This window comes from Falco cherrug, chromosome 8 (assembly GCF_023634085.1).
Source record: "Falco cherrug isolate bFalChe1 chromosome 8, bFalChe1.pri, whole genome shotgun sequence".
NCBI classification, from domain to species: domain Eukaryota; kingdom Metazoa; phylum Chordata; class Aves; order Falconiformes; family Falconidae; genus Falco; species Falco cherrug.
Genome location: NC_073704.1, coordinates 42,440,881 through 42,464,806, shown reverse-complemented (window position 1 = coordinate 42,464,806; position 23,926 = coordinate 42,440,881). Strand labels below are relative to the sequence as shown.

At 47.3% G+C, this 23,926-nt stretch overlaps 1 protein-coding gene across 6 annotated transcripts in view; it reads right to left on the bottom strand.

Annotated features, from left to right (window-relative positions):
- Positions 1-17,561: 17,561 nt before the first annotated feature.
- The window catches only part of GALNT13 (polypeptide N-acetylgalactosaminyltransferase 13), a 158,461-nt gene continuing 152,096 nt past the window's right edge, over positions 17,562-23,926 (bottom strand). For 4 of the 6 annotated variants that reach the window (XR_008733679.1, XR_008733676.1, XR_003560646.2 and 1 more), the window contains exons 15-16: positions 21,771-21,810; positions 21,463-21,575 (exon numbers count right to left, since the gene is read on the bottom strand). Coding sequence is in view for 1 of the 6 variants with exons in the window: in XM_055719319.1 (XP_055575294.1) it covers positions 21,435-21,575 (141 nt within the window). In the remaining 5 variants the exon portion in view is untranslated. Of the gene's footprint in view, positions 21,576-21,770; positions 21,811-23,926 lie in introns of all 6 variants that reach the window. The other 2 variants (XM_055719319.1, XM_055719318.1) reach the window with 2 other exon arrangements.

Below are 23,926 nucleotides of genomic sequence, written 5' to 3'. Positions count from 1 at the left end.
CCCCGCGCGGAGGGTCCGTAGGGACAGCCTGGCTCCCACCCAGTGCCCGCCGCACTAATGCCAATCACTCCAGCGCCAAGAGCAATATTTAATGGGATTTGAGAGTTGGTGCCAAACCAAATACCTAATTGATTTTTCTTCACTAATACCACACTACAGGCCTAAGTAGAAAGTAAGCAGCTCAAAGGCAAACGTGGGAAAATTAGAGCGCACCATCAGCACCGCTGCGGGCTGCAGTCCTGCTGGCCTTCGCAATCCGACTTAGGCGAACTTAGTATGAGCCTTCACATCTTGACAGCTCTTTCCAAGGAAGGGAAAGCCCTGCTAGAGCATTGAATCATCACCTACTGGATCTGGATAGGAAAGCCCAGCTGGTGAGCAGCTTGTCCTCTGGGGAGGGATGCTCTGCTGTACCCCCTGCATCTGGGAGCTGCTGGGCTATGGCTGCAGGAGCACCATGACCAAGGGTCCTGTGCTGCTGAGCTTGGTTCCCATGTAAATAACACTGTTATTCTGCTAAACTCTGCTGTTTTTCAAAATTAAATCACTTAAAAGCCATTACTAGAGGTGTTTTCATGCAATATTCATAAGACCATTTATCTTAGAATATGCTGAAAGCAAAGCAAGTCACCTGCGACAGTAACATTAGCAGATTCCCTCAGCTTTAGTTTGACCTTCAAAACAAATTCCAGTGAATAGTGCCAGCATGTATAAAAACCCAAGATATGAATACAAAGCATAATTAATCCTCTGACCCCCATCAGGAAGAATTAAATGGCCCCAGACCCATAAAAGACTTTTCTATTTTCACCAGAGGTAAGGTGACACAAAAGACAAATTCAGTTCAAATTCACTTGACTCTTTCCACTTTTTTCCTTTTGTTTACATTATACTGACCTAATTGACTTTAATTACTGTGCACATTATACTGACCTAATTGACTTTAATTACTGTGCACATCCCCCCCCCCCTTTTTTTTTTTTTTTTTTTTTTTAGGAAATAAGAGAGCATAATGTAACTAACAGAGGAAATACCACAGTCAGAACGGTGTGTTCACAGTTATTTCTGATCACCCAAATCAGAGGCTCTAAGTGATGTAGAAACCCCTCCAAGCCAGGGAGGGGGTGAATATGCAAACTGTCTGACAGCCCTCGGCAATATCGATCCCGAAGTCACTATTTCTCAAGGAGACCCTGAGAGAGGAAAGTAAATTAAAAACAGGTATTTTGTTGCATGGAAATACACCATGAATGAAGCAAGCCCTCGATGAATCCATACCTGGGTTTCGTCCAGTCTGCCCAGGGTTTGAGCAGGAGTGGCAGGACTCCATCCTGTGGATGAACCTGGAATTTAATTCATTTGCTCTCCAGAGACATATAATTCCTTTCTTTAATGTTCGGGCTGTTTTTGCAAAGAAATAAAACTTTTTTAATAGCCACTAGCTATTATGGCAAGGCAGGAATTAGGAATGCATAAACGGATTAGAGGATAACTTTGATGTGAAAACGAAATGCTACGTATCCCAGGCTAGCTGGTATTTCTGGGCACGGAGCAACGCACTTGCGTTTGGAAGAAGCAGATCTCCTCGTTTGCGTGGCTCAGAGCCGGGCTTAGTCTGGGAACTGCAGACTCATGTGTGCAACTTGGGCTCTTCCAGTTTTCTCACACAAATTTTCACCCTTTTCCTTTCAAAGTTATTGAGAAGTTGGGGGTTGGTTTGGGGTTTTTTTGGTTTGGTCTTGGTTTGGTTTTTTTGTGGGTTTTTTGTTTTGGTTTGGTTTTTTGTTTGTTTAACACAACTTGCTGAAATTTTTGCTTATCCACATCTATTCAAAACTTGTTGCCATGTTGAACTATTGACTCCACTGTGAAACACTCACCAGCTCAAGTGCTTTTGGTCTGCCTAGGAAGGAGGGCAAAAGACCACTGGTGGCCAGGACAACTCCGTGTTTTTTAAAAGCCAGGCAACTTTATACTTGAATGTACTTAGGATACTCTGCCACGTCATGGAGCCACAGCCCTCCCAGCAGGGGCTTGTGGCTCCTGGTGGCTTGTGGCACAGAACAGCAAAGGACATGTAGGGCAGGGAGACTATAGAGGAGATGCAATAAAGTAAAATAAAATAAACACAAACATAAAGTAAAATAAAACAATAAAAAATAGAAAATAAAATAAAATAAAGCAAACTGTTAAAACTACAAATATGAAAAATCCCCCATCACTTATCTTTGCTAATTAAACCCTCTGAGTCCAACTGGTTCCAGCACTGTTGCAATGTATGGTTGTTTAGGGAAACACTTGTCCTTTGGTATTGATCTTTCCCAAGCCACTGCTGCAGTGCCCCATTTCCCCCACACCAAGCACACTGGTAACAGCTTCCTCACATGAAATTTAGTGTCATGGGGTTGTTCTGAACACCGTGGGCCAAAAGTCACCCTATAATTTCTGCAGAATTATGATGACAGCCAGTATTTTTAAGTCTCCTTGATGGATGCATGGATGTTGTACAGTGAGCAGCTTCCTACTGGTCAATAGGGAGAGCCGGGTTTCGCCGAAGGTGTCTCATCCCAACGGACATGGATTTGCTGGCACTTGTAGGCAGCAAACAAGACCAGGGCAATTTAAGGATGGCCAAGAGGGTGGTAAATAGGGTCTTACCTTACGTGAAGCCATGCTAGCACAAAGGGAAAGTCTTATCCTCACAGTTTTCCCACCAGATTAGTGGAAACTCTGTTTTCCCATCCAGTGTTGGGTTGAGCTGAGCTGAGCTGGGGCTGGCCGAGGAAGGGGAACAGGAGGAGGTGGCTGCCGAAGCCCAGGCAACACTGATGGGAATGATGGCAAATCAATGAAGCCACATTTTCCTGGGAAAAGAGGCTGTAAAGTAATTAGTAAATACTCCTGTTAAACTCTGAACGATGTATACCTCCCAGCACTGACAGCTTACTTTATGGACAGCAAATGGTCTTCATTCTGTAACAGAAAGAAGTTTTTGGTATATCTTCACGTCCTCACAAAAATCCCCTGTTGCTCATCTGAACCTATAAAACACCCATTGCAGGCATAGGGTGGGTATGCATCATTGCAAACACAGAGAATTGTCCCAGTGTCCCAGCTCCTGTGCCCTTTATTTCCAAATGTCACCCTTTAAGCTGCACCCTCCCGCCGTGCCTCCAGCACCTCTCGTGCCTGTGCCGCACGGCTGCCGCAGCTGCACGCTCCATCCTGGTCGGATGTGTCACCCCGGAGTGGCAGCAGGGTTTGAATTTAATCCTAAATTTTAAGCATATGCAAATTGTATATCCAGCTTTAGTAACACATTAAAAGGGCAATTTTGTCTCAGATGTTTCACAGTGCTGAAACGCAGATCTCATTAAATCCGACGATAAAATGATAAATCTTCCAGTGACTTCAGTAAGACCAGCGCTGGGCCAACAGACCTCATTGAACAGAAAACAAAAAGTAAAACCTACTTCTTTTTTTTCTTTTAACTACAGCTTTACATCCACAATTATGTGTAAATTGGAAGTAAATATATTAATTTGATCTTTTTCTTGGGAACGGCATGGGGAAAACAGCACTTCAGCTTGACAGGCTCACAAGCGGTGCCAGGATTACTGCTCTGCATCCTGCAAATTAAGAGTTATGCAATCAAGTAAGTTATTAAGCAATTTTCTCTCATGCTAATGCTCAGCCTGGGGAGGCATATTTCCTTTTGCATGCCTGGATTCATCAGCACTGCTTTCATGCGTGTGGAAGTCGCAGCACAAGCAGCAGTGACGGCAGCTCGTAACAGCAGAGGCTCCGGCAGCCTTGCCGTGGGCAGGGGACAAGATGCTGCTGCGTCAGTGCGGGCTGACACCAGCCCGTGCACTTCTCCTGCAGCAGCACACCGGGAGAGGGTTCCAGAGAACTTGGGAGTCTCCACGGCTGCATCCATGGAAATGTGCAGTATTTTGCTGCTGAAGATAGCCAGGCACGATTTTTTGTTACAGCCCCTGAGCAATTTGAAAGAGATGCACGGTTATTTACTGGGGAAATATTGATGTGAAATAATGACAGAAACAAGGGACTGACGCAGATGGGCTGGACAACACACCAAACTGAAGGGCACCGAATGTGTGCCAGCCTCCTTGAGGCTACCCAGAGATGGGAGGGCACCGGGCAGGGAAGGCTCCTATCATGGAAAGGCAAATCAGCGACACAGAAAGAGCATTTTACATCCACAACAAAGTCGAATTTGTGCAAAACATGCATGCCTCCCTGCTTGCATGTGATTCTAATCCTCCTTTTTATTCAAGAAGTTGCCTCTGCAGCAGCACCAATGGATTAGGCTCCACTTCTGTTTTTAGGAGAGACAATAATAATGACATCATTAATAGCATATAAGGTCTTAATTTACCTAAGACATGCCTCTTTTATTTCCTTGCCCTACCACAAGCATGCTATGCTCATGAAGAATTATCAGGGCCTAGCCAGTACACCATATTAAAAAAAAAAAAAAAAAAAAAAAAAGAAAAGATATTTAAATTATTTTTAAGGCTAGAAAGCTGGGGATGTGGGGTGGGGGGAAGGAAGAAAAAACAACCCCAGAATCAAAACCTGTCAACATTACAAAACTACACCTGTAATCTGGAGGGCTGCTGGCAAGCTTTAGCCCATGCAGACAAGGTGGGACTGTAAAAGCCCCGAGCAGCAGCTCCCAGGAAGGCAAACCCAGGCGGTGTGCATCGGCACACGTAAGTAGAAACGTCTCAGGAGAAGGAAAATAAATGAAAAGTCTATTAGCATGTGGGAGCTTGCATGTTTTGCTGGCTTTGGGGACAGCATCTATTGCATTTAACATATGAGGGATCAAAAGAGACAAGTCACCTGCCAGGTTCTGCTGTGGATGTCCTCCCGGCACCCAGGGCAGCTCTCACTCATTGTTCCCTAAACTAATCCAGCCAGGTACCCAGAGAGCCTCCAGTCACATGCCTCCTTATAAATATTTCAGTTGCTTCTGCAACTCTTACTCCTTGATTTACCAGAGGTCACTGTATTTCCCTGCTGCCTGGGTGAGCAGGGGCAGCCCAAGGCTGTGGGGGTTTGGCTGGCGCACGGGGAGCCCCTCACCTTGGCCTCGGGCAGCTCACGGCGTGGCGAGCAGGACGTGATGGACGTATGGCTGGACATGCTGCTCGCACAGGAGTCACTCAAGGAGCAGACCAACTGCAAGGAAAGCCTGCGAGGTGCTGATCTGGCTGATCCCGTGGGAAGCTGGAGGATTTCTGACTGCTAATGACTTTTAATGTTGATGGTCACAGCAGGAGGGAGCGGAGCAGGGAGGAGGCACCAGCACCACGGAAACACAACCTGAAGGACACGTCAGTGTGAGCAGCATTTGGCAAACCTGGCACTTACCCAGAGTTCAGGATGGCACAGGCAAACAGCCACCGTGCCCCAGCAGTCATCTTGCACATAAAATGCTCTACAAAGCCAGTTTCTCCTAAGAGGGGGGGTTTGGCTGCCCTTGCTGCCAGTACATGCTTCCACACCATGATGCTCCCAAGGACTGCAGGACCATTTACAGCAGGTAACACCACCCTCCCCCAGCCATCCATGCCTGGCAGCCATGCAAGATGCTGTGGGGCTCCCATCAGTGTTGGGTTCCTGCCCAGCTGACAGCTCAGCAAAGACACCAGTGCTGGGGCTGGCAGTGTTAGAATCATACAATCACAGGATGGTTTGTGTTGGGAGGGACCTTAAAGCCCACCCAGTTCCCACCCCTGCCCCAGGCAGGGACACCCCCCCCAGCCCAGGCTGCTCCCAGCCCCATCCAGCCTGGCCTGGAGCACTGCCAGGGATGGGGCACCCACAGCTGCTCTGGGCAGCCTGGCCCACCGCCTCGCCACTCTCATGGGGAGAACTTCTTCCTAATATCTAATTTAAATCTCCCCTTTCAGCTTAAATCCATTCCCCCTTGCCCTGTCACTACAGGCAACACACGAGTATGTATCTGGTGTACCTGAGGATGGGTCTGAAGGGCCATGGTAACTCATGTACAATGACAAAGCAGGGGCACCTGCAGCCAGGGAGATGCTTATGAGCCAAGGTTATCCTTCCCAAATGGATAAAAACCAGCTAGATGACTGGCTTCAATTAATTAGTAGTTTACCAATGGTCCTAAGAGGACCTGGGCTAATAGTCACTGGCTGGTTGGACTTTCTAGGGTTTTCTACATTCATTGGAATGTATGTATACAATGGAATTCTACATACCTTTCTTCATACATTGGCCAACATCCAGCTGAGTTTCGGTTCCCCAGATCTCGGTGGTAGCTCTCTTACCATCACCCTTGCCTTGTGCCTTATCCCACTCTGGTCCAAATTTCTGTTCAAGGCATCTGTGGTTGCAAAGAGACCGGAATGGGTCTGAAACGAGCCCATGGCTTGAAGAGCAGCAGATGTGTGTGTGCATGTGTGTGTGTGTGCTGGGTGTTTGCTTTAGGACCAGTGCGCTTTGCCAAGGATATGGGCTGCAATGTACAAACCTGGGGAACAAATTTCCATTCAGCTGTGCCTGCAGGCTCACAGCAGTCAGCTGCCAGCATGGCATGCCCTCTCTGACTCCTGAAGCAGCACTGGTTTTTCACTCTCAAAAGCATTTACAGAGCTGGCAGAGGTTCAAAGAAGAGAGATAAAAGTGACCATCAGACTGGGAAACAGCTTACTTCCATTCTTATTCATTTGAGAAGTTTATTGGTATAATTACATACACTTAAACTGTTCCTATATCATTCCTTGCTTATTTTGGTATTTAAGACTGTTATCAATGAGAGCACATTAAGACTGGGGTGAAGCACTCAGCTTGTCCAAGTCTGGTGTGGGAGACTGCCACGAAACCCCAGCAACAACAGACTGCAACATACAAGAGGATGGAAAGATCTGGAGCAGACCCACAGCCTCTGAGGAGCTGACATACGAGACAGAAAGGGTAATTACCACCACCTACAAGCTTAAATGCAGGTGCACAATGAGACCAGTAAAGGCTAGTATCACCTTCCACAATAGATCTATAAATACATCTATTTCAAATAAATCTCTCTCTCTTTAGCATGTCCATTTTATCTCACAATAAATTATATTCCATATCCCCTAACTCAGGACAGAATGAAGAGCACAACCAGTGAAACAGAATTCATCAAGGTGAAAAAAAAATCTTGGCTCACAAGGATGATCAATGTTCATACGGATATCAAGAACATACAGCATTAAATGTAACATTGGTATCTTTTAGAAGAAACGCAATCTGTGTGCTAGGATGTGTGCTATGTGGAAGGCTGCTTTTCTTGCCTATGCCTAATGCAGGATTTCTGAGACATTGATGGGGTAAGTTCTTACACTCGTGGCAAGAGGGAAGAGTTCAAGTAGCAGTTTTCTTTTTCCTTTTAGTTTAAAATTAAGAGTAAGCACTGAAGTGCAAACGCACAAGGAAAGAAACACATGCCTCGTTAGCTCCTTTTGGTCCTCACAATTTCAGAGCTTTCAGAAACATTTGTCAGGTTGTTTTAAATGCATAGGATATAAATCCTTCCTTCCTTTCTGCTGCTGCATCTATGAAATGCCAAAATTTTTTACTGTACTTCAAAGGCGGATGATTTAAAATACGTTTTTCTTACATCTCAAATGTGTTCTGGAAGCGCGCAGTTCACATTACAGCTCCTGGGATTTCATCATCGCAATAAATTTTCACTCCTGTGTACACAGGTGTGACTGGAAGCAAGGAAGGCAGGACCGCCGGTTCCCTGGCTGGGGCAGCTGGGGAGCCAGCTGGCAGGGAGAGCAAGAACTGGTCCAGACCAGGTAGCAAACAACTTTCCAGGCCAGCTCTCTGCACCTTAAAGAATGAAAAGGAAAAAAACCCCAAGGTCATATTCTTTCTAGCTGCTCCTCGTGACAGACTCCATGAAGGGCTGGCAGGCTGCGGAACCGCAGCGGTTCAGAAAGCGCTTTGTGTTACGGGTGGTTTGAAGCAGCCCCCGGGAGCGGGCTGAGAGGAGATGCAGGCGTAGGTTTTGCCCTTCATTTTGAACTGAGTTCATCTGGGGTGGGAATGGCTTTGCCACCCTTGCAAGCACTCAGCCTCTGTGTCTCACAGAACAGCAGCCCGGTGGGGGCTGCAGGGCAGGCGGAGCCCCCCCAGCCGCCCCCCGGCTGTGGCAGCTCCCCTCGGGCAGGCTGCACAGAGCCTGGGCTGGGGGGGCTGGGCAGGAGGAGACTCGCTGCCCAGGGCTCTGTGGGTGACACACTAAAGAGTGTTTCACCTTGTCTCTCCCATTCCTCCCTCCCCGAGCTGCGTTGACACCAGCAGAGCAGTGTGCCCAGCAAAGCAGCTCCACCACCAGTCCCCACCACCAAGGCACGAGGTCCTCTCCAGAGCCTTTCCACCTGGGATGTGCTCAGCCAGCAGCACTGCTACTGCAGCCTGCGTCTGGCCTCTGGCAACATGGGGTTAAGTGAGGTGGACAGTACCAGCACCCAGGTCTTTCTTCGGGTACCTGCTCACCCGTGGGGAGCTCACCACCTCACCACCGTACCAGAGAAACCTCTGCGACCACTCGCTCTTCTGCTGCCACCCCCACGCCGGACTCCAGCTCCATTTGATGTTTGTGCTTAAGCGATCAGAAGAAATTACAGCAAACTTCGGAGGCAAACCCAAATGGGTAGTGTTGGGTCTTGCTTGTTTTCCCCACGAGGAACCCCACACGGAGAGCAGCAGGGCAGTGCCAGCACGGGGGTCCCACTGCCCCCTGCTGCCCTGGGACCCCACAGACATCTCCCCCTTCATCCAAACCCACCCGTGCCCTGGGGCACAAGCTTTGTCAGGGGAGGGTTTGCTTAACGGATCAACACCACCATGCATTTAAAGCCAGGTGAACAGTTAAAAAAAAAAGGACATTTGTGGACAAATAGTCCCAGCCAGTCAGTAATTCATTTACTTTCTCACTCGAGAGGCTCTCAGGCTTGCTGGTCCAGGCTTTTGTGCTTCTCTCCTCAAGAGCTGGCTGTAACGCGGCTGAGGATGCACCCCCAGTGTTAAAGGCACTTTAGTGCACAGCGGCACGCTCTGCCCACTGGTGCTGTGGGAACAGCACTGAGCTGTTGAGAAACAACTGGCATCACCATGAAAGCTGACAAAAATGTATTGCTTTATCAATATATAAACTTACCTGTGCAGGGCAAGCTGCACTTGATCTGTTAGAGAGAGAGGTTTCATATTCATAGGGATTTCTTGTCTTTTGAGATTTCCTTTTGATACAGAAAAGATCCTTCATGGAGAGGAGCTCCATCCAGCCCAGCCGCGGTGGGTGAGGTTACAACCCTGATGCTGCTTTGCCAGACTGCTATTTTGCAGCCAAATCCTAGATGAAAGTCCTGTAGCAGCCCTCGCATGGGGAGATGGAGACTGAGAGCAGCACAGCATCGCGCGAAGCACGATGAGCAGTTACTTGCAAAAGAGCAGCAAGGGTTCAGCAAGAGGTCCCCGCTTCTCACATCCCAGCCCTGAGCAGATGGGTTTACAATATGCTTATGACAAACACTGCTATTTGCATGTCTGAATTCTGTCTTCTCTTACATGGTGAAGAAACGCCAGGATATTACAAAAAAACCCACAGATTTTCTAAGATTAATTATACAATCCCTCTGAGAACAGGATTTCCCATTGAAAGTCACTTTCCAATATGATTTACATCCTACGGAACTGTAGTTTACTGGGATATAAATCTGGTAATAGTCTTCATTAAGCAATATTGTAAGAATTAAAAGAGGTTAATGAAAATGTTACTAATCCCTCTAAGTAGCTAGCCATCATAATCTCTTCTTTATACATGGCAGGTATAAAGAAAAGAGATTTCAGAAAATCTCAAAACAAACTCGCTAATCTGAACAACGTGAAATGCTTTGCGCTTTCTCCCTTTTGCTAACAAAAATGGAAAAGGTTACTTGTCGTAACTGTGTGAACAGCAGCCTGTTCTTTCCTGAACTGAAAATATCTTCAGTCAAACTTCAGCCTGGAGCAATATGCAGCAGGTCCATTAAAATCCTCTCAAAACCAACATCATTTAAATATACAAACAGATATGTGTATATACACACATATAAATATGTTTTTTATATATATACACATTTATTAGAGATGGAGAGCTCTATGAGGTTATTCAGTTCATCTACTTTACAAATTTAAAAGCTCCCTACAGTATATTTTTCCAACTCAGTTTTCAAAGCCTTTTTAGATTTTTTGCCAGAAGATGATGTCATTCTGCAAAACTCACCCGGCATTTTCCAACCTTAACATCTCCTTAATATTTTTTTTTCCTCTTATCTCAATGTTTTCTATATTTCTGTCTTTTTACATATGCCCGAACAGTGCAAAGAACTGCGTGAAGCACTTACCTAGTAAAATGGACTTGTGGGTTTCCCTGGAGACCTTCCGACCCCCCTGCTGCAGCCAAAGATGCGGTGGGATGCTTTCAGATACCCAAATCACCACACATCACCCCATGATCCAGGCCAGCAGCACTGCTGCTGCTTAGGGTTTTTTTCTGTGTCACAGAAAGATATTTCGGAACTGGGGAAGTGGTAGATCAAACGAAGCACCCTCTTATTCAACCAGGAGAGGCAGATACTGATCTTTTTTTTCTGGAGTAACACATAATGTGTGTGGGAGTAGAGGCAGGACTTATGAACGTAGTGAAACATGGCTGTGCGACGTCGGTTTTGTACATTTCTGATTCTTGCAGCCTCAGTTGTGTGACAGCAGGAATACCCTGTGCAGGCACGCTGCTACATCCTACCAGCCACAGCTTTGCAGAGCACGTGAAAAGCAGAGTGAAACAATCTTCAGTTCCAAAAGGAACAAAGTGATCTGGTACAAATAAGCCATGCCCCTCTTTCACAGCTAAGAATCTTACCAAGGTCCTGTTATTTTTAAGATCTTGCCTTAAGCGGGAGGAAGGGTGATGCTCTGGCATCTCCCCTAACGGCAGGCTGGGTCCTGGCTGGGGCTCGGCACGAGGCACCACAAGAAATTAAAAATATTGCAAATACGTAGGTTAATCTAAGACTACAATTTTCTATGACCTTTAATTACATGATGGTTTAACATACACTGTGGAGCATGTGGGGTCTGGAGGGACGATGCTGTAAGATCTTTCTGTCCTAAGTGCGAAGCTCAGCGAATGTGGAAAGCAGAAACCTCTGTCAGCGCTTCTCCCAGCCGGAGGTGGCCCCCGGGTGGGAGCGGGCAGGGTGGTGGTGGGCTGCTCCAGCTGCCCCCCCTCCCCAGACACCCTGCAGTACCCAAATGATGCCGCATAAGCCCACCCTGTGCAGGGAGGGAGATGGGCTGAGACCCCTGTTCGAGGTCCGCTCACCCACGCAGCCCTAAAAATATCCCTGCTAGTGGGGGAAATTGTGTCCATATTTCCAGATTTTAGGGAAAGAAATGCCGAATACCAGGATTTTGAAAATTCAGGGCTCAGGGTTAAAACTAAAGGCTGTTGCAGAAGAACTTGGTTGCCATTTACAGTCTGAAATCTGGATATTGGACCTCAAAGCTGCCTGGAAACTCTGGACAAGGGAGACACAAAACAGTTCTCAGAAGGTGCTGAACACATCTTCCTCCTGTGCCCATGGACAAAACCACCTCGTTGTCTCTTTGAAGAGCAACAAAGCAAAACACCACACTGAGCCAGGGGTCAGAAACACTCCTCTGCGGAAAAGAGAATCCAGCCTCTCTGTTTTGGAGAATAAGCTGCCACTACTCAACACCGTGTATTTCTAAAGATGCCACAGCTCTCAGGCAATACCACACACCCTACAGCATGATCCCTCCTTGCTGGTATCGCATCTTGAGCCTCCCACTCTGGTAACAAGGAGAAAAAGGCAGAAAATCAGCCAAGGCAGACACTCTCCTACAGACGTCCTGTTTCCCTACACATGTTAAACCTGTTTTTTAACAATGTTAAAACCTGGTTTTCTGTAGGAAAAAAAAAAACACCCCATACTCAAAACAACAAAAAAAAGGACCCGGGGGAAAAGCACTTTCGCCTGGATGAGTACATGAAGCCTGTGTTACGTTCAAGTAATAGGTGATCTCATGTGTTTGCAGAAAACCCCTTGTATCTGAAGCAGAAGAAAAGTCCCCCGAAGCCACCCTGCTGCCAAAAATACACCTGTGAGAAGTCGCTGCTGGAGCCGGTGGAGGATGTCGGCTTGCAGCCATCCCAGGAGAGCCAGCAGGACACCCACCAGCACAGCCTGGGGTGAGCTCCCTGCCAGGGGGCTGCAGGATCCAGCCCCCAGCTGGGCTCTGTGCGGGTGCGGGGACCAGGCAGCTCGACCCCCTCCTGCAGTCCTCAGCCATGGGGTCATGGTTTCCATCACCAATGGAAAAGTAAAATTGAAAGATGGTAGATTTTAAATAAAAAAAGACAGATGCAGATCAGTTATCAGGAAGAACCTCTCCCCGTGAGGGCGGCGAGGCGGTGGGCCAGGCTGCCCAGAGCAGCTGTGGGTGCCCCATCCCTGGCAGTGCTCCAGGCCAGGCTGGATGGGGCTGGGAGCAGCCTGGGCTGGGGGGGTCCCTGCCTGGGGCAGGGGTGGGAACTGGGTGGGCTTTAAGGTCCCTTCCAGCCCAAACTGTCCTGTGAGTCTGTGATTCTTTGATTTAAAGAAATTTCACTGACAACATTGAGCAGTTGCAGTACGTAAGCTGCTAGCAAGAACAGCTTTTTGTAAAGAAAGAGCACAGGCAGTTGTTAAAATACCCTCCCTTGACACCACTTTTTGTAGCTTTTTTAACAGGCTTATACAATTCAAGTCAGATGGGACCTTGCGGGGTCACCAAGTCCAACATTCTGCTCACCCTGGATTTATCTCCCTCTAAATCTTTATACCTTAGGTGAGAAGATTTGTATCTTTAACAATACAAAATTTGGTATAATCCTTGCTAAACAGAAAAATTAAAACACTTTTCAATAATGCCATCCCATCAAAGAGACTTGACCCAATTTCCAGCTACTCGCAATTGCCAGCAAGCTTGGTTTCTGCCTGAAGCCCACAGGGCTGGCAGGCTGCTGTACTGTGTTGGGGGTGTGTGTGAAAACACTAGGAGTTTGTACAAGTCCAATTAAATATCGAGGCAGGATAGAAAAAAACCTGCTAGCAAACTTAGATGGATGTTCTTGTCAGAAACTAATATTATTATTGTGCTATTACACCCTCTCTCACTGGGGTGAGCTGGAGGGTCTGCAGGAGAGCATGGCCATGGGCATGGAGAGCAGAAAAGGGGTGAGATGGGGCGTGTGGGCTCGAGCGAGCTGAAATCCCCACCAGGGCCACAGTGTCCCCACTAGCCCGACACACCTCCTAAAGGTGCTGTGGATTCTGTCTCCAACTCATTGGCAGAAACAGGTGAAAGGTGCTGTGGCATCGTGCCATAAACGCTTTCGCAGCTCCTTACACGTGCCAGCCCCAAACCCACAGAAAGATCATAGAGATGGTATTTGCTCTTTAAACATGAGGGCTCCTACCAAAATTAGGATTTACCATGCACAGGGCAGGAGAAGTTACTCCGTTTTTGGTCTATAACCGAAGCCGACAAGTTTGTCTCATTTGAAATGCAACGTTTCCCGGGGCTGGAAGCTGAATTCCACTTTTCCTGCCAGCACTTCCTGGGACAAAACACATAAAACTTACTTAAATAATTATTGTGGCAAGGGAGGAAGGGCTCAGAACAGTAAGAAATTTCCATTCACCTGGGAGTGGCTCTCTTGGCACTTGTCCCTGACCCATCACAGGTTTGTCTCTGGTGATGACCTGCTTACAGGAGTCTGCAGCGGCTCCTGGTGCGCCAGGGCTCACCTTGGGTAAAAGCATCTCCTGCCAGCAGGACAACCCACGCAGGGCTGAGCCATGGGAAGCATGCTGGAAGGAGCGGCACAGCCAGTGGTTTGCTGCCTGTCTGGTTGCGCCGTCACCACAGCTCTACTGCCCATGCTGCCGCAACGCCCCGCTGGAAGCATTACGTTGGAACTCGCACATTTACTCTGCAGCAGGCAGAACGCAGTATGTTATCCAGGGCTATTTACACAATGGAAGGATAATGGTTAAAGGGAAAAATTCTCTGTATTAATGAAAATTGAATTATAGTGCACCCATCTAACCCCTTCCTGTATGAGTCAAGCCTTGTGGCAGATTCAGCCCTGCAGGCCATGTGGGTGATGTTACCAGGGCAGCAGCAGAGGTGAACTGAATTGTTCCTGGTCAGTGCCTATGACCTTCAAGCAGATTAATTACATCAGATGTGCAGGACCAAACCTGCTACTCATGCGTTCCTAGCCAACAAAACAGCACCATCTGCAGCGCTGGTGGGCAGAAAGGGGGACATCCATATGGAACAGCCTCCTCCGCAGAACCTGAACTCCCTTTGCCTGCTGTGTCCATAGGTGCCCTTTCTCAGCAGGCTTCCACCCTTAGGAGAGCCTCGGCCATTGCAGGGGTAGCCAATGTGAGTAAGTTCTGCACCAACGTACCCTCTTAACGATACAGCTTTGTGCCACCAACTTCACGCCAACAAGCCGCGTGACTTGGCTCGGCTTGAATGAACCCCGCTAGCCGAGGCGAGAGCAGGGACCCCTCCGCATCCCCTGGCACAGCACACCCTTGCTCTCCCTCAGCGGCTCGCCGGATTCCCCAGCAGAGGAAAGCCCAGCTGCCGATAAGGACCTTGCAGCAGTGCCGTCAGTGACCCCCACTGCTGTTTGCCCTCCAGGAAAAGGATCGCCTTTTCTCTGCTGGTTTCTTTGAAATTCAAAACCGGTTAAAATTTACAGAATTTTCCCGCTTTTAAAGCTCTGTTCCCTTTTCCAGCGATCCCCTCCCGTGGCTGGGACACAGCTGCATGCACACCAAGTGGTGCTTTCCCTCCACTGCCTCCCCGGCCCCGCACCACCAAAGCTCCAGGGAGGAGCACGGGAAACCCAGGAGCGGCCCCAAACAAACCGACAGGCTGCGGTGCTGCCAGCACTGGTTAGTGCTCCCAGGGCTGAAGGTCCCAGGGCGAGGGACACAAAGACGCACGTTATGCGGGAATAATGGTAAACGGCATCTCCCACCTGCCAGCAGCCAGCTCTGCGACCGCCCGCCTCGTGTACCGCGGGATGCAGAGAGATCAGCGTCAATTAAAATGCACCGTAGTGGCAAAGCAAACACAGGACATTAAGATGCAGCCCATATACATTTAATTCACAGGTAAACCTGGAAAATAATTAGTGTTATTCTTCTGAATGTACTGCAAGTGGGATGACCTGGAAACAAATAAAGAAAATAACTTTTTTTTGAAAAGTGAAATAAAATGTGGTCTTCAAATTGAGGTTTTTATACTGTTGAGATCAAAAATGTTTGCGTCAAGTAACAGGAAGAGATGCTTTGTAACCGTTGAGGTTACACAGCCAACAGAGATTTAATCAGCTCAGAAATCTGAACGTTTGTGTCTGCTTGACTTCACATCCAAACGTTTCACGTCAGGTTTCCCCACCTGCCCACCCAATGACACAAGACATCGCCAGTAATAGCTCTGAAAAAAGCCAGTGTCATAATAAAATGATTAAGCCAATTACTTATAACCTGAATTTACAGAAACAGTCCCAAAACTTGTGATACCCAGTCCCACTGGCTGGCAAGCTGCCAGCACGTGGGTTTTAGGGCAGGTCCTACCACCTTTAGTCTGCAAAAATCCTTCCCAGTTCAGGCTTGAAATGCAAGCCTGAGCGGGTGGCAGCGGTGCCGAGGCACAGGGCTTGTCCTTAACCCCCAGCGGTACCTGGCGGGGCTTCATCCGTGGCTGGTGGCTCTGCAGAACCCTTAAACAGACCTCAAAAGAACCGATAAAATCACAGACAGGTTTTAAGCAAAACAAGATGTAGGTTGTTCCCCTCACTGTAATTTTAGCTCTATAATCAATCCTAATTATTAACATTTCTGAGAAATGCAAAAAAACCCAAACAACCCAAACCTCTATGTCTGCATTCATTACTCACAAATAGATTATTTTATGATTAATTTAAATGATTCACATACTATAATTAACATAAGCTCTACAGTTAATTGCTTCTGTGCAAATTTGTTTAATAATCAGAGTAGAAACTTGACAGTCATTTTTTTAATCGCACATATGCGACGAATGTTTTATATCAACTGCAGTTCATCAGAAACAAATACACAAACACCTATTTATCTGAAGACAACCTGAAGCAAATAAACTTTGATAAAAAGGATTTAAGTTTATTTTTCTTTGTAGTTGCAGGAGCAAGGATGCTACTCTGGAAGGACATAATATTGTTAAATGAGATATTAACACGTAGTACTTTTGTGACTTAGTTGATCAAAGTACACTGGTGCACTGTAGAAAGATGAATTATAAAACTCATCTAAAATTGTTATTATAAAAAAGTTTATCATCTTTAATGTTATTTCTTTGTCAGTTACTCTAAGATAATGCAGCTGAAGGGTACATAACCTTCTATCGCTTCAAACACTTACCATTTTGCTGAACTTTTTGTATGCCTAGTAACAAAAAGGCTTGATTTTGTCCAGCAATTAACAGTAAAATCTGCGGTAGGTCAATATTGGCATACCGTTATTTCTGCTAACATTGCTCAGAATCACTTCCACTGCAGCGATGACATTACCTGGTCTCTCCCTCTCAGTCTCCTGAGGATTAATTCTCATTTATGTTTATAAATACACTGTTTTTCAAATATTCCCCCTCCTCCCTTCTTACCAGAACTTAACCAGCTGCCTCAGGCTTCAAGACATGACTTAAAAAACCAAAATCCTCTGAGCACCAAAATAAGACTAAAGCCCTGTTACTGGCATCACGTACTATCTGTAATATATAACCAGACACTTTCTTTTCCTTACAGCTCAACAGTCAGGCAGCATTGTGAGCCGAGGGATGTGCAGCATCGCAACCCAGCCGCAATACGCAGCCATCCAACCTGGCCCTTCTGTGCCCGCTGCAGGGGGAGCTGAAGCAGGATTTACACAGAGAACACACATTTCCCACTGAATTACTACTTTTTTCCCCGGAACATGGACAATTAACACAGCATTTGGACAATATCTAGCACAGCAGGGCAAAATCTAGGAGTCCAAGTGTGAGATGTGGATCCTGGCCTGCTCCCTCGGAGTCTATCCGATGCATGGCCGAGCTCAGCTTTCCTACATGACAGTGTTTTTCAGGGGATGTCCGGAAAATTGAGCCTTAAAGTCCAGCTGGGGAATAGCTGAGCACAGCTGTGCCAACCTGCCCAGCTGCAGTTCCCTACGCTCACCTCTCCATCACTCACACCACAGCTGGGACGGCTCCGCTGCCTATTCCTGACCTTGTATGTGCAAATAAAAGGTCTAAAAATATAGAGGTTTCATGGTTTGGGTTTTTTTAGCAGATAGCATCACTTTACCATCTAAAATATCAGTACATCTGGAAAAAGACAAACACACCAGAAGAAAACTAAACCAGTATATTTTAATTCTACAAAACTGTATAAATATTTAAATGTACAGCAAAGAGTACCAGTATGCCATTTCATAACCGTTACAACATTTAAAATGTGCAATTCTTTATCCACAATCTACTTTCATAACTCTAATTTAAATTTGTCTTCCCAGCACTTATTCAGGAGCTTTTGCAAGCACATCCTCCAAACTACCCACCTCAGTCTTTGGCTGCTTCGGTGAACACCTGAGCAGAATACCAACATTTTTCAAATAAACTGTGTATGATCTCAGGGTGCCGTGGGCTTTTGGCAAGGCACTGCTTTGCCGAGCTGTGCTGGATATGTGCTCGTGGAGAAAAAAATAATAATAAAAAAAAAATAAAAATACAAGGGGGGTGGCCACGTGTCGGAGCAATGAGTCTGGATGGACGTTATTACACGTTGGAGGGTAAGCATGGCCCATGGGAAGCCACAGAAGTGTTAAATCACATTGCTGGTGTTTGCTCAGTGCCGTCGGACCAGGTAGCGGCTCGTGGCGAGCAGCAGGTTACGCATGGTGTGGGCTCACCAGCTGTGCTCTGACCTTGCGAGGATCACCTGGCGCGAGGCTCTGCCCAGCACCCCCACGAGATGCAGCCCAAGGGCACAGGATCAGATGAGATCTCCCATTTCCAATAAAATAATAATAATAAAAAAAATCAGAACGTGGTTTTGCAGCTTTTCTTCAAAGCGCTATTTGTTCCTATCAGAGTGCAAGAACTCAATAAATCCTCCTGGCGACTGGGAAATAGGTATCGGCAGAGAAACCCATCTGGGTCGATTGATCCAACTGCCTATTTCAGTTCTGGGGTCGTACCTGGGTTCCCTGCCTCCATTCATCACCTGAAGGTACCAGGAGATCGAAAGGAACTTTTTACAGCATTTATGGTTCAACTTACTCTTCAAACCATTCGGTCTGCCAATGCCACCTAGCATTACAGCTCACTCCCATTTCATCCAAGCCAGTCTTAAAAAACAGGAGAACCAGCCACACTTTTACAGTGAAAACAACAAATACTCAGCACTTGTAGGAGTCTTTATATTTTAAACACATTTTGCAAATAGAAGTCAATCCTCCTGGCAACTTTCTGAGATATTGTATAAATGGGGAAACAAAGTCCAACCAATGCTTTTTGGCTGTGGTCTGTTTGTGGGTACTGAGCTTCAGACACTCACCAACAGAGGCAACCGAACGAGCTATTTTAAATTATTTTAGCCCAAATTGCTTGCCAAGGCAACACCTGAATTCAGCAGCAGGAGGAAGGGCAGGGACCCAAGCGCAGTAACTTACATTCATTTGCCAAACCCCATCATTTCCCACCTCTGATGCTGTATCTGCATTTAAGGCACCCTCACCATCACCACCGCACGCTCCACAGGTGAGGCTTCGTGTGAGATTCCTCTGCAATGAGACTCACGGGGCTTCTGTATCCTCATCGAGGGGGTAAATCCAGGATCCACCCTTCAAAGCCCATGGAAAAACTCACCATGACTGGAGTGAAACCGGTACTTCAGTGCTTTTTTTCTAGGTCTGAGCATAATTTCTAAATGGCGGGCCATCCTGCTAACACACAGAAGACCTAGAGCAATACTTCTGCTGCGGCTGTGAGGGATGCTTGCCCCTAAATAAGTACCATCCAACACAGGGCTCCTCCCTTCCTTCCCCCCCCAAGCAGGGACACAGCAGGGCAGGCACTAACCATACCCAAACACTGCAAGCTTCCTATCTTAGCCAAGGGATTACACACTTCATAGGAGTATTAACCTTTATAGTAATTCTAAAGAGAAATATCATTTTATTCATCTTTTTTTGAGATTGCACCTCAAAGCCCAGACAGCTGCATTTGCCATGACCCTCCAGCTGTGACGTCAAGAAGCCCCCGAACAGACGGCACCCCCAGCTACCCCCTCCTGAGGCTCCTGGATGCTGCAGGACCTTCCACAACACTCACTTCTGCAGGGACATGCAGAAGCCAAGTGCCTGCCCACACGACTTACCGGCACGAGTGGCTGTGCACGTGGTGAAAGCCCTTGCAAAGGAGAAGAAGAGACAATTTATTCATTTTTTTTCTGCACGGAGACTGGTGTCTAAATTTTTTCATGGTGTCTGCACGCTCTTTCTGTGAAGCAGCATTTCAGCCTTCTCCCGTTTCGCCAGCTTCTAAGCCATGTTGTGTTCCTCTGTGGCAAGCTGAAGCTGAGAACTGGAAGTGTTTGACCCCACTGAGCAGGGAGGCTGGACTAGTTGAGCTTCCAATGTGAGTTAATCCGTGATACTCTAGCTCCCATGCATGCACAGCAATCACTTTTCCAATTTAATATCCTTCTATTTTTCATTTAATGATGTGTATCAAGAAAATATGGATGATCTATAAATTTATAATACATACATATATGACACTATTAATCCGTAACAACCAGAGCATTATACAGAAAATACCATAATTTTTAATGACCTAGTGCATAAACAGACCTTTTTAGGAGCTGTGAGTGAAATAATGGGAAACCATTTCACCACTTACCCGTGCTGGAATTACGCTGCGGCTGCTGCCCTGTGATTTAGCCCCCGTGGCCCCTCTCGGCAACGGGACGTTACAGACTATTGCCAAAACCCCTGCCCAACCCATCGTGCAACAGATGCATTTTGGGGAGTGCATGCTGCTGGGGTCACCAAAGGAAATGTCACCAGTACATATAGGAAATGTCACCCTTACGTACAGGACCCTTCCCCACACCCCACCACAGGCCTCAGTTCCTGCGATACCTCCGACACGACTGCGTGTCATCAGCACGTTTTTCATAACCATGCTAACAAAATGATTAAGCCACAAAATTATTAAAAATAAAAATAAGCATCTCTCATTGCTATCGAAGCAAGAACATCTGGGCCCAGAAGGCAGAGTCGATGCAGTTTTATCCTCTGTGCATCGGGGATCCAGGGATGAAGCTCTGGGCTGTGTCCTGGGTGGGATGCAGCTATGCACTAATGCTTAAGGGTAGCAGCTATGGATCAAGTTCAGACTGACTCACGGTCTCCAGTGGTCTCAGAGGGCCAGTGTGTGGTGCCTCCACCTGCAACCCCCCCGCAGCTGCCCCGGTGTCAGCCTCAGCCACTTCCCTTCCCACAGCCGAGGACAGTCTCGCCTGCGCTGGTCTGAGGTACCCACGTGCATCACTCCTGCTAAATGCCGCTGCTGTTTTTTGCTGTTGCCTCATTTGATTTAATTTCAATTTCTGAGTGCAGTCGTTGCTCAGTTTTGCTGCCTTTTCAAACAACAGGATCCTTTATGGTGGTTTTTTTTTGCCTGGCACAAACCACTAAGCTTTCCCTCTGTCTGGCAACATTGCTGCTCAGTGTGGTTATCCACCGAGTCCCACTCGACACGGGAGAACAGCAAATAATCCCACCACGTTGCCAAGGAAGACCAGCACCAACACATCCAGCTCAGGAGATGCCTGCCAGGACAGTTCCCACTGCCAGTTAGCATCATAAGGCATTTTATATCGGGTTACTTCTCCGCTGTGGTGTGTGACACACAGAAAACACTCTCCATCCCAACCTCTTTGATGTAGGGTTTAGAGAGGTTTCTCTGGAACCATTTTTGAAGCACGTTTGTGTTGGTAACAGCACGTTTTGATTTATAGACTCAGATGAGCTTCTTCTGAACAGTCCCAGGTTTCAAAGGGGCACATGGAGACCTGCCACATCAAAGACCGCCCCACACACACACTGTGGCTTTGCTCCGACAGCCGGTGTTTGGAGAGGGCTTCAGCACCACTGTCCTCAGCAAGGAGGAGGGGAGGAGGAGGAGCAGGACATCCTGGCCGAGGCAGCGGGTCTGCGCCGACTTCAGGCACCCAGGGTCATGTTGCGCAGCAGCCACTGCTGGGAACGGCTGTCACCGCACTCCCTCATGGTGGGAACCATCTTGTCCTCCTCTGACGGCTCATCCAGACACTGGTTGCTGTTGATGTGCCTCAGGGTGAGCTTCTGCAACAGAGAAGCACAAAAGTTGCAGCAAGATAATTAAGGCTGAAAATCAGTAAGCGCATTTTCAGTCTTATTTCAGTGTTATTCTAGTCACTACACAAGACACGGGACAGGTGCTCATCCCTGGGTACCACTCACACAGCTCTACGGGATGGCTACCATGACACCGGCCACTGCACGGGGTGCCCAGCTCACCTTCTCACACCTGGCCAGGCAACCTGGGGAGGGAGCGCCTCTGCCGAGCCCAGCAACAAACCCGTGCAACAGAAAAGTACAAAATAAGTGCAAGGAAATATTATTGTAAAGCAACAGGATTAAGGAGCTTAGTCTCCAACAACCTGAACGCATGTGCATTTCCAAGCAGGGCACTGTTAGCTCAGAAATAACTGCTGATGGAAATAAATCTGCTAAGTATTACACAAACAATGGCAACACACAGATGAAAATTCTTTTGTTTCCAATACATTTTTTCTTCTTTGGGACATCTGTTCCTTTCTGTTCCTACCACATGACACCGTATGTCTGAGGAATGGGAGGGTAGAAGGGGACAATAGGAAATAAAACTTATTTTGAAGAAAGAAATCATCTACTGTTTGAAAGCATTGGGAGAACATGTTCATGAAGAGATCAAGGTTAGTTAAACATGAAGCTGGTACTTAGATAAAACAAGACAGGCACCTTTGCAGCTGAGCAGCAGGTGATCTCTCCGTCACTCCTCCACGGTTCATCGGGGGGGTGGGGGGGTTTACACCCAAAATCACAGCAACTGAGCACACACCTGAAATGCCTTTGCCATATATGAAGTGTTGCATTTACCAATATACTATTTCTGAAAAGGTCTGAAAAAGCAATGAAAACTGTATTATAGGCAAATCTGCCCGCGCACCTGTATACAGGTTAGGTCACCGCCGCGTGCCTGTGACGGTGGTGTAACCCACACGCTGAACCATGCGGGAGCCAGGGGAGCGCAGTGCTGCAGATCCCGCTACGGCGGTGGTCCCCGTAGAGCTGAGGATGCAGCTGGATCTGTGCTGGCAGGGCTGGGGCCCACGTCACTGGATGCCCCCCCCAGCCCAGCCCCCCTCGCTGCCTGGCCAGGGCTCCAGGCCTGGTGGGCAGTGGGGTTTGCTCCAGCCAAGCCCTGCCTGGCTCTGGCACGGCACGACGGCTACGCACCACGGCCAGCGATGGCTTTGCAGCTTCGATACCAGCTCAGCCCTTCCAAAGCAAACACCTGGGCTTGCTACAGCACCTACATCAGAAATTGATGATTTCAGCCTTTGTTTAGTTTGTCTCTCGGTGTTTTAAAGCTTGGCTCCTCTCCCCCACGGCTGTAAGGCCATGCCACAGGCTTGGCAGGGCAAACCCAGCATGAGCACCCATCTCCTACCGCAAGACCAAGAGCTCACAGGCTTCGGCTCCCTGCACAGACCCGCTCCTCTGTGTGCTGTTTGCTAAGGCAGAGAGAGGTCTGCTGCCTGCCGTGGGACACGTCCTGCGCCCGCCTCACCGCCCCATGGATCTCATGGACCCTCGCCTTCCATTCCTTTTAAAAACGGCCAACAAGCTACACGGGTTGGTTCATGATCCAGGTACAGCTGTCCCAGGAGGTCTGAGCTGCTGTACAGCAGCTCCACAGGGATTATAACCCTGTATTTTATATATATATATACACACACTATATACTACATATATAGTGCATATATAATATATACACTATACTACATATATTATATAATGTACATATAATATATATACACACACTATATACTACATATATTATATAGTGTGTATATATAATATATATACACTACACTACATATATTATATAATGTATATAGAATATATACACACTATATACTACATATATTATATAGTGTGCATATATATAATATATAGTGTCTATAGTATATATATAAGGGAATGGGTGATTTCTGGACTGAGCTCTTGTTTGCAGATCCTCCGGTGGAGCAGAGACTGATTTGATGCCAAACACCATGCAAAGGACCAAACCGGGGAACAAACGGGGGAACAAAAATCCCGCAGCCTCCCGGCGAAGGGAGAAAGGCAGACTCCAGCCTGCGCCAGCACAGCCCGACCCGCAGCCTTGGAGCAGCAGCACTGCAGAACTCTCCCAGCCAGACAGCGGGTACCAGGGCGGTGGAGGCTGCTCGCTCCACTGCGCGCACCCATGACTACTGATACTACTATATCACCATATGAACAGCACTACTGTAATGCAAAGTTATGCAAATAAGGAGTCATTTTAGCAACTAATGCCTCTGATGCGGGCTCTGTGTACCTTCATATTAAAAAAAAAAAAAGGCAACTATTGTCTGGTGTTTCAATTA